Here is an 11,303-nt window from a genome sequence, read left to right on the forward strand (position 1 = left end):
AATCATGCTGTTGTTTTCAGCAGGTGTCATCAGCATGCCGGCTTCATACAAAACATACAATGAGAAAATAAACATTACAAGAAACATAGAGCTATGGCCTAAACATATAGCCTAGTGGACTCCTGATGTGCCATCGAGTCTATTCCAATGTGCTACACATTTTAACATTATAGTATTTATGCATGAATTAAACCAGTGTCTTAACTAAGAAAACCTGACTGTTAAATAATCCACTCTTATCAGAATAGTCAGTGCACATTACACACACAAAATAATAACATTATACCTGTAATGTTCATTTTTTTCCACATTTATTTATTTTTCAAATAAAACAATTGACACAGTCCTGGGCCTGGCTGCCACAGACACATTAGGGGCGGCAGTGGCTCACTGGTAGAGAAACCCTCATTAGAACACAGTGGGTTCCCAGTTCAATCCCGGGCTCCCCTAGAGTTCGTGTCGAAGAGTCCTTGAGCAAGACTCTGAACCCCTAATTGCTCCCGATGTGCAGGTTGGTGCCTTGCATGGTTTCCTCCACCATCTGTGTATGAATGTGTGTGTGAATGGGTGAATGTAAAGCGCCTTGGAATGTATATAAATGCACCATTTACCATTTTAGTCTGTGGCAGACTGGAGCTTTAACATAAACTGCAGTTAACTGATTGACAAGCACTCATAATAAATTATATGCCCAATAATTCCTTCATTCAGTAGAACAAAGAGAGAGTACCATCGCAAGAGTACCATCTAGTGGGCACTATAATATACTGTTCAGTATTTTCTGTCACTCTCATTATTTATTCTCAAAAGGATTTTATGCCATAAAAAGGCAAGGCCAATCATACAAATACATTGATTTACAATGCACAAATCTAAGCGTTAGCCTGTGAGAAATGGAGTAGAAAGTAGATGTGTATGTACCAGCTAGCTTCCACTCTCTGGACCATGTAACATTCACGGTTACTTTAAGAAGCCTCTGTTGTGCATCAGAGCCTCTGTGAGCCGGGCCTGCAGCACTTCCTTAGCAGGGTAGATTGGCAGTTCTAGAATAGAATGGCATGTCAGCGCCTCCGGGAAGTACTGCTGGGTAGAGTTGTTCAAGACTCTGATTGTCATCCGGATCTGGTCCATGCCGAGGATGGGCACCCGATCACATCCAGTCAGAAATACTATAAAAACATAATAGTATGTGTGGGTGGGTGGGACTCTCTTCGAAAGAGTATGGCATTTTTAACACAGAAAGTCAATGAAGTTGCAGTCATCAAAGTCCATGACAATTTGGTCATTAGATTTGGAAATAATGTGTCAGCAACTGGAAATGTTGGCCTACGGGTGGCAGTGGCACTACAGAAAAGGCCATTAGTCAGGACATATTTTCTTTTATGTTACTGTCCATGAGTATTGTGACACTGGAAATATATGCTAGATGTCACTATCAAATGTTTCCTCAATGACATTTGGTGGAGTACTTACAAAGGAAAGCTTTCTTCTCATCTTCAGTCAGTTCCTCAAAAACCTCCCAAAACATCAGTATGTTGGGATGGCTGGCTTGGTACTCTCCTTCATACGTTGTGTTCTAATGCATTGACAGTAAGCAAAACATTTCATCAGAGCAAATTCAATCACTAACAATTGTTATTCATAGGGTAACTAATGATCAATAACAGCTTAGAACAGGGGTCTTCAACATTTCCAGGACAAGGACCCCTTAGTTGAGAGAGAGAGATGAAGCAGGGACTGCCACAACCTGTTCATAGATTCCATATAGTTTCATTGTTTGACAGCACGATCATCAGTGTATTTTGGATTCATTTTTTTCAGATATTTAACCACTTGAACCGTCAATACATAATAAACTTGACCTTTCACTCTGTACTTGGTCTGCTCTTTTACCCCTTTTACCCCTCTACACCAAAGGGGGGGACACGTTTCTAAAGATTTGGAGGACTCTCTGTCGTAACTCTGAGGACCCCCTAGGGGTCCCGGACCCCCTGTTGAAGACCCTTGGCTTAGAACAATAAGACTGAATGTTACGGAATACTGACCTGTTTCAGCTTTCCCCAGTCGTAGTTCTCTTTACCCACCATCAGATCTCTCAACTCGTGTGGCCGAAACAACTCCACCACGTCTGCATCACACACCTTGAGGAAACCTTTTCTGAACTCCTCAAACAGCTTTCCTGCTGACTTGTTGAAAGCGTGGTTCACATAGGCATCCACAAACTCCTTCCTGTTTCAGCACAACAACACAGAACTTTCACCCACCAAACCAATTTATCGTCGCTGTCGGGTGTAAACCTCGTATCTCCAAGTTTGAAATTTGTATGTTCTTTCGCAAAGTAAAGCCCTGATTCATCATACAAGCCATTGCACAAAAGTACAAGCGGTGCGAAGCGTTGTGTGCTTGTAGACCGTCTGTTGTCACTAGTTTAAATCATTTTTTAAATGATAAATGCAAAACGAACTGTTCTTGGACATACAAGGTTTTCACCCGACAACGACGTTATGCAAACCACAGAAGGTAGAATGTTCTGTAGCTACAAGCTGTTAAATAAAGTAGTGTTCTTGTTAATGTGTTCACACTGTATGACTGACGGTGTGTGTGTGTGTGTGTGTGTGTGTGTGTGTGTGTGTGTGTGTGTGTGTGTGCGTGCGTGCGTGCGTGTTCGTGCACGTGTGTGTGAGAGAATAATCCAGATTCATTATGAACAGCAAAATTCAATTATAAATATTCTTTCAAAGTCTTACTTATTTTGACTTGTCACTGGCTTTCCAGGGTTTTGGGGATCAAGTTCCACCTCCACCCCGTCCCAGACAACCTGTTATTGTGAGGGAGAAAACACTTGCTTTAGTTTAAAGACCTTTGGTAAAAACCAAGGAGTTTTGATTACATATTGAAGATAGTCAGTCCAACTGTTAGAATCACTAGAATACCTACTGAAAAGTACATGTCCAAGCTTTCTATATCATCATCTAAGTAGTCTTCCAAGATGTAGTGAAGACTCCTTGAGAGAGAAAAATCAAATATTAACATGTAACACAACAAACATGTAAATTCCACTATTTCAGTGCATAAATACATTTGGAGTATCTACTCTGTTCAGGGTTCCCACACATCTTTACCAATTCATTTCCAAAACTTTTCCAGAATATTTAACCCAATTTCCAGGACTATATAACAATAATTCAGCTCAATAACGAGTCCCTTACTCCTATGCGCAATGCCCAAAGACAGGTAGTGTATGCCCGTGGTTCTCAACCTTTTCAGGCCATGATCCCCGAAATAATCATATTTGAACTGGGGACCCTGCACCCTGAAGAGCACTAAGAATTTTATTGTGAAAATAGCTGATCTACATGCTCACAACGCCTCGCAACGCGAGGCGTTGTGAGCATGTAGATCTGCTATTTTCACAATTTCTGCCTCTAATATTTGACAATTTGGCCAATGTTTAATTTGTCATTAACAAAATCAATAACCAAAGACAATGCATAGCTATTTTGTCAAGGACCTTCAAAGACCCTTGATCAATTCCAAAACTTTTCCAGTACTGGAAAAATATTTTTCTAATTTCAAAATATTTCCAGGAATTTCATGACCGTGGGAACCCTGTCTGTTATTTATAAAACATACAAAGTCAGGAGTCAAAAATATCCCACTTACTTTCCCTCCTGTGGACTGAATTCTATCAGGTCCTCCAGTGACGGTGTTACATTGACCAGCTTTTTGAACAGAGCCATTGGGAAAGGTAAGTGTATGATATTCTGGTTGTAGAGGGCCAACCCACATAGAACCCCAAACAGGAAGTATTGCTTTTCCCTCAATGTTGCCTGTTGATTATAAAAAGACATGGTGAGGAAATTTGAATATCTATTTCTTTCTTTATTTATATTAATATATTGTATTATAATGTATAACACTATTTGCAATCTGAGTCTTACTTTAGAGGGGAACCATGCCAGTGTTTTGGTGTCGTTGTATAAAAACATCCCAGATTTAGGTGACAGCAGCTCATCAAATAAATGGAGGAAAAAGTCCTTCATGTAGACATTTGTGACTTTGGTGTCTTCGTCAAAGTAAACCTGAGAAGGTAACGACAGGCATTTAATTGTAAAGTCACCCTTTTGATTTGTTTTATATTCATTTGGTAATTGTGAAACACACAAGTCACAGTCAAAAATGATTACTTATGAGTGAGGAATATGAGTGCTGTATTTACCACAAGTGGTTTCTTGAAGTGACTGTGGTAGGTTTCACCAAGTTGTTCAAAGGTGTCCTCTACAAGTGTTGCACGTTTCAGCTTCAACTCAAAATTTGTGTCAGAGTCTGTCTGCAGAAGCATTGGCACTGCCCCAAATATCTGCAATTGTTTCAAAAGTCTATTATGCACTTCCTGAGAATTGGCAGTTTGTCAGTCAGTTAATTGAACATAACAGATCTTGTTTTGTGAAATGTCACAAATGTTTGAGTGTATGTGGGTGTATACACACACACACACACAGACGCGCGCATGAGCACATTTATGTGAGAGAGAGGAAAATTGCTGAATTATTTATAAAGGCCTGTCCATACTCTCTCCAAAACCAAACTTTTTGTCGGAAAGGTCCGGTTCAACTACAAAATGACGTCACTCTGAACTTCTGAAAAGCATTACCCCGTATTGAGTTTGGAAAGCTGCACGTCGGAAAGTATGAACTCTCCGACAAAAAGTATGGACTGGCCTTAAGCCTAGTCACTAACTTACTTTTGTGACGTTTGCAATGATGTCAAAAACCTGAATCTTGCATTGCAGGTTCATAACAAAGGGAAAACAGCAAATGGAAGCTGGCACGTCCTCCATATTCTGAAAGGGGTAGAGGGATACACAAAGTGACTTACTTCTTAAGTTAAAGAATGACAAGTGAGACATGAAACAATGAACAACATGTGACAGAGCATGAGCTGGACTGGAACCCATGACATTATGATTAATTCACTCATTCTTTGTCAAAATGATTCTAAAGTGAAATGATTATACCAAGGTACAACTTTACCTTTGCTTTACACCATGGATGCCAAAGTCTCAGATCTTCCGCAAGAGCAAGTGGGTGGAACTCAACCTCCAAACAGAATGTGCTTTCTGCAATTTTCTGAGGTCCGACAATGTTGTCATTTGCCTTTAAGACAAGTTAATTAATGTTAAGTTAATTATGTCTGTAGGTACAACAGACCAGATATAATAACAATAAAAATGATACCCACTCTGTACAGATGTTGAAGAACTTTTAGCAGGTTTTTTCCTCCATCTCTCCAGTTATCAGCAATGGTAGTTGTGGTTAGAATCAATGACAGGGCGTTCTTCCACAATGTAACATATTTGATCATAGTGGGACGCTTCAGTGAAGACCACCAACAACCTGTGGAACAAAAAACATAAAAGTTGTAATTTCTATTTAGTAATTATCAAAAAATGTTCAAATTAACCGTTCAGCATTTGTCATGTTTTTAGTATTTTATGTTTATGATTTTTGTACAAACATACGGTATATCCCTATTAAAACTACAAAAACTACAATGCACTACTGTGTTATGGGATGACACTTTTCCAATTCCAATTTTACAACACTTTAATGATGCAACCCTTCTAGATACACACTAAGCCTTGTATTTAGACTCCTATAGCGGTGGTGGTGACATGACCTAGGACTTGGAGGCTCTCTGAGGGCAGTCTGACCAAGGCTGCAGCGACTGCCTCAGTCAGCTCGGTGCTCTGGCCTTGGGGATGCTTCCGTTTGCTGAGGACCCTGAGTAGCTCAGTCAGAAGCAGGAAGACCCGCAGTCCTTCAACTCCAAGTGGTGCCTCGTCAAGGGACGGAAGCAGCGAGTGCAAGACCACAGATTCAACCTGGTATTGTTGAAAGAACAAAGGTCGGAGTTACAGAAAACAAGTGTGCCTGTGTGTTTAATGATGGTGCATTCTGCAAAACAGAGTAGAATTATATCTACAGAACAAATAAAGTAATTCATCAGTGCTAAATCCTACATGAAATGAAAAGTGGTTACCAATTTTCCATCATCACTTCTAAGCTTTGAAACAATCAGTCTGAAACTTCTGTGATTCTTATAATAGACAGCATACCATTTTAATTGTCTTACTTAGCATAATATAAATGTGTTATACATAGATAATATAATGATTATATTTTTTTGTAGTCATAATAAATCAGTTGAGTAGAGCACCTTTTCCAATACTTTGTCACTCTTTAACAGCTTCTTGAAAGCACGTTGTGCAAGAAGCAAGTTCAGGCCAGAATGTTTCGGTGAAGTACTGAAGTGTTTGTCACCACTGGTGAAAAGAAAAAGAACATACTGTAACAAATCGATAACAAAAAGACAAAAACAAACAAACAATCCACAGCAATTCATATTCATAAAAATGTAAATGATTAAAATAAACATTGTTTTTACCTTCGGTCAAGGAAACTTCTGTTCAAAAAAGATGCTGAGGAAAATGTCCTTTCAATTTCCCTGTGAAGACATCATGTAGTTCACTGCACTGAGAGCACTTTGGAGTTCTGCGGCCATACAAATTAGGTCATAGTACTGGAAACCTGTACTGTAGTAGACCTACAGTACAGTACAGTATATATTTTACAAATATTACCTACTTTTCACCTACTTATCACTTACTTTTGTGTCTTTTTCCATAACTTTGGACTGAAGTCAGAGGTCCAGATCTCAATCATGTCATCTAAACATTGCTGGGTCTCTTTTACATTCTGATTCGTTGATCCCTCATGCAATTCCTGCAAAGAAAATGGTTACTCATACATTTGTTTTCAGACAACACACCACACCAAACAAGATGCACAAAAGTGTTATTAAATCTCATGATCATTGTCTTGACCTTAATACCTGATCAACAGTGCACAGTGCAAATGAAGCGTTTCCTCCAGCACGGATGTGGCTGACTTTCAGATCTGCAATTGATTGATTGATTGAAGGCTTTATTAGAAGTTTGCATAGGAAAATGTACAGATTCATGACGGTACAGTTCACTGGTACAAGGTCTACTAAAAGGAGATCCATGAAAAGACTAAGCTTATTTCAACAGGAAACCATTTAAGTATCTCATATAACATTGAATGACAGACAAATAGAACACAGTACTATGCAGTAGATATGTAAAGAAAAAAAGAAAACATTAGGTCTATGCAATCAGTAAGTACAGTATATACAATATATACAAGGAAGGGGCAGGTAACAGTAAGTCTAAACAATCAGTATGTACAGTATATACAAGGAAGGGGCAGGGAGGGTAGGGTTGGGCTAGGTTTTTACCAGTTGTGAACGGCTGCTGCCGTTCACAATGGTGTCTGGAATATTGGCAGAAATGTTTTAATTTTATTTTATTCCAACATTTGCTCATGGTAGTCATCTTAAGTATGATACCTATAGTTACCATGTGACAGTTGAACCGGTAGAGGCACAGGTTGATTACTCCCCGCTCCATGTCCCAGCTGACCTTGTTCTCCACATCCAAAGGAATAAACTTTCTTCGAGTCCGTTAACACCAGTGTGTGATGTCTGATGAAGAAGACAACAAATATCAACATGTACAATAGGAAGCAGCCTTGAAGCTATACTCCTTTTATGGAATAATGTTTTTGAAGCTCACGTTGGAGCACTTTGACATGCCCCAGTTAGTGCTGAGACAATTTAGGGATATTGCTAGATGTGATTGAACCAAAAATATGAAGGTTCTAATAAACACATTCTGGAATGTACCATTGCATCAACTTATGTGAAAAGCATTTATTATTTTGTATGTCTCCACCAGGCCGGACGGCCGAATGCCGGTTTTCGTCCCTGTGCTATGTGTGTGTGTAAGAGAGAGCAGCATTACAGTTTGTACCTTCCACACACAATTTTGGTGACCTTTGCCCCCCAGAGCTCTGCAACAAGGCGAGGATGCAGTTCATCTCGATAACAGTTGTGTCCCAGCTGCCCATATTGTCCAGAGCCAAATGTAAACACTGTGCCACCCTGAAAAGACAAACATATAAAACCATCACTGAAAGTGTAAATGTCATTCTGTGTTGATAACTTGACCCTAGGATGTACAGTACACAATAATACACTTTACCCACACCCAAAGTATACCTGATTATATTGTTACCTTTGTCAGAATTGCAGTATGGTCTTGTCCGGAAGAAATCTCAATGGTTTTCTTCATGTTCAAACAATGAACAAGAGTTGGGATGTGTCTGTCTATAGAAAAGTATCCAGATGTGACCAAGCAAGCTTTATTGGTACATGGAAGTAGCATGATAGTAGCACGACAAATCAGTAAATATGGTTGACATTTCTACTACTGCCTCTGAAATTCACTGAAGTAACAGTGTGTAAATTCAAATAATCTAAATTATTAATACTAAATTGTACATTAATACTACCAGTAAGACGCCTAAGGGCGAAAAGCGACCCCGCGCCATCTGTCTTGGCCATATGGATTATGTTAGTGTGGTTCTCCTAACAGTGCATCATCTGGGATACAATCCCTTTTATGCCCATATATGGAGATCCCTAACAGAATCCCTTTCATGCCCGTTAGATATGGGCTTAATATTGATGACATCAGGGATCTCCATATATGGGCATAAAAGGGGTTCCCTTGACATCACAACATACAATCCCTTTTATGCCCATTCATGGAGATCCCTGTCTGAACCAGCCAAACCACTGTGATGTCACCTGTTTATGCCCATATGGAGATCCCAGAGCCGTATAATGGAGAGTTGCGTCACTCCCGTTCACTTCATGGGGCCAGGTCGTCTACGCACACATCTATTGGCGTATAGTGACAAACGGCGAACCGGAAGTTTACAAAATGCATTGAAGTCTATGAGGTGTAAAGTGACAATGAACCACGTGACCAGCGCTGTTTCTGACCCCGCAGTGGCAGGACTCTCTGATTAGACGGCTCTGGGAGATCCCTGCTCTGAGTATCTGACATCACTGTGATGTCACCTGTGCTGTCACAGTGATGTCAGGAGAACCACAGTGTCAGGTGTTATCCCTGCTCTGACCTATCTGACATCACTGTGATGTCACCTGTGATGTCACAGTGATGTGTCAGGGGAACCACAGTGTCAGGTGTTACCCGATCCAAACTATGAATCGGGGTTGAATCAGGTTAAACTGGACAGTACTGTACCTGTTCTGTCCCCAAGGCCAAGCTGTCCTGAGCTGTTCTTGCCCCAGCCAATCACAGTCCCAGACTGTGAGAGGGCGAAGCTCTGCTCCCCCCCAGCAGTCACCTGAACCAGGGGTACGGCTGACAGAGACTTGAGGTGTTGTGGGGAGCTAATGGTCGCCTTCACCTCTCCTAGACCAAGCTGGCCACTGGAGTTCTGCCCCCAGGTGTAAACCTGTCCACCTGCAGTGACATTAATGTGACTTATGTGCACTCTGTAATATGAGCGTGTACATTATACACGGATACAAACATTTATCAATCGATTTATGCTTCCGCACAAAAGTGTTGTGCTATGCGTTGACTTTTTTCTCAGTTAAAGATTATTGAAGTTTTTGATCTTGCTTTTACTGGTTAATACATGTTACTGTACCTTTTGTCAGGGCAAGTGAATGGTGGCTTCCACAGGCAACCTGAGTTACATGAATGTTACACAATTCCGCCATGGGCCTGAGTAAGAAGAGAAGATACAATGTATCTGATACACTTATCAGAATGGTATTCATCATACATCAGTTGCACTAATCTAATGGCTTGAAACACACTTATGAGATGTGTTGATCATAGCCTTTGACACAAAACAACCAATTGAAGCACCAAAGGATTTAAATAAAAATACCTCTCATTTTGATGTATTTTTGAAACACGGCTCAGTAAAACAACTGATAACCATTGAGCGATACTACTATATAATAAATATTATTCCATTACCTTGGAGTGCAAGCTGAGTCCAGGATGTAAACCCTCCCTTCTTCAGAGAGGAGAGTGACAGTATCATCACTACAACTCACAACATTCATCTTTTCTTTGCATTTCACATACTCTACAAGATAAAAACACAAGCATTACTGATTATAAATGTTGGCCATATCTGAATATGAATGTAATAGAAGGCTTATACAACTAGCACAAGAATAAAGTAGTTTGTTTTGCTTATCTCAAGGCTGAAATCCTAAATAATAATAAACTGATACGGATACAAGAAAAATAAACATAGCTTACTCTGTTTTCCTGTGACCTTCTTTCCATCTACAATATGTGTATGAATGACGAACGCATCTCCATTCTTTTTGATGAAAGCGACGACACTGCGACCTTTTGAAAGCTCCTTGATTTGAGATGAGAAAAAATATATATTATCTCCATTTTCAGTCCTGGCAGCATTTGTGATAGGCCTACAGCTAGTAGATACTGTTTTTGAACCAAGCCCACGACTGGCGTCCTCTCCCCACGAAAACATCACTGCTATGTTGTGAAACTGTCATTCTGGGGACTTACTTATCAGCTGATGATAGCCCTGCGTCACCATCCTTTCCCTGCTTGGGTTTCTAGGCTAGAAACGAAAGTCAAGTGCGTGCACTGTCATTGATCGATTACATATGAAAAGCGAAACCGAAAGTTAAACTCTGTTGTGTTGTGTTGTGTTGTGTTGAGTTGAGTGCTAGACACTGACGCCACCTGCTGGCTGGAAAGCTGTGCAGAGGAATCAGCATTGTGTGTCCCATTTTCCATACTGTCCCAGCTTTGTTGAATAAATCAATCTCTATTCATTATTATTATTATTATTACCCTTATTGTTATTATTTTATTTTTTTCTAGTGGCGAAAAAGAGAAACTTCTGGTAACCCAGATTACAAAAGGCCTATCTCAGAGTAGACCTGCAATCTCAAAATCCAACCACCAGAGGGTAGCAAAATACCGTGAATACTTCAGTGGCCACATCAGGATGGTTTATATTCTGTCGTAGACGCGTTGTGAGCTTGTGATATATTATAGCTAGTCATGACTCATGACTCATGTTCAGAATCTCCAAAAGCCATTGATAATTTAGAAGAAAGAAACGATATTGGAAGTGCTCCTATTACTAACCCTTTATTTTTAGGCCTACTCGTTCATCCTGTCATATTTAAACTATTAAACATTTAGACTAGCTGAGTGGAACATATGTGTAAAAAATATTAACATAACTAATGGGATGTAGTAGCTTGATATGAGTGCAGGTAGCGAGGTTAGGTGCATGCTGTCTCATATTTGTCTCATATTTGGGGACTTTTTCTGTTTTCTCTAC

General features: G+C 39.9%; 1 protein-coding gene across 2 annotated transcripts; it reads right to left on the reverse strand.

Annotated features, from left to right (window-relative positions):
* Positions 1 to 807: 807 nt before the first annotated feature.
* LOC308294005 (putative E3 ubiquitin-protein ligase HERC3) lies at positions 808 to 10,506 on the reverse strand. Of its 2 annotated transcripts, none has more exons than XM_080736702.1 (23): positions 10,238 to 10,506; positions 9,947 to 9,986; positions 9,609 to 9,685; positions 9,197 to 9,418; positions 8,159 to 8,250; positions 7,895 to 8,025; positions 7,442 to 7,566; positions 6,895 to 6,959; positions 6,670 to 6,785; positions 6,448 to 6,507; positions 6,220 to 6,325; positions 5,680 to 5,884; positions 5,242 to 5,396; positions 5,034 to 5,156; positions 4,745 to 4,843; positions 4,220 to 4,360; positions 3,942 to 4,082; positions 3,664 to 3,830; positions 2,938 to 3,004; positions 2,748 to 2,818; positions 2,046 to 2,229; positions 1,474 to 1,576; positions 808 to 1,169 (listed from the first exon to the last, which is right to left on the reverse strand). In XM_080736702.1, the coding sequence occupies exons 1-23, from the start codon at positions 10,473 to 10,475 to the stop codon at positions 961 to 963; spliced, it is 2,937 nt and encodes a 978-aa protein (XP_080592828.1). In that variant the 5' UTR covers positions 10,476 to 10,506; the 3' UTR covers positions 808 to 960. The 2 variants fall into 2 exon arrangements, with proteins under 2 accessions (XP_080592828.1, XP_080592827.1); XM_080736701.1 differs by having other exon boundaries at positions 9,947 to 10,058.
* Between the last annotated feature and the right edge of the window lie 797 nt (positions 10,507 to 11,303).

The sequence above is a fragment of the Nannobrachium achirus genome, assembly GCF_963921795.1.
Source record: "Nannobrachium achirus genome assembly, chromosome: 11".
Taxonomy (NCBI): domain Eukaryota; kingdom Metazoa; phylum Chordata; class Actinopteri; order Myctophiformes; family Myctophidae; genus Nannobrachium; species Nannobrachium achirus.

Bases quoted from the DNA above. Each gene is read 5' to 3' on its own strand.
- LOC308294005 (XM_080736701.1), bottom strand. From the start codon at position 10,475: ATGTTTTCGTGGGGAGAGGACGCCAGTCGTGGGCTTGGTTCAAAAACA. The intron at 6,786-6,894 runs GTATTAAGGTCA...TTTTCTTTGCAG, and splicing joins CACTGTGCACTGTTGATCAG to GAATTGCATGAGGGATCAAC. The intron at 3,005-3,663 runs GTAAGTGGGATA...TTCTCTCTCAAG, and splicing joins TTCAGTCCACAGGAGGGAAA to GAGTCTTCACTACATCTTGG.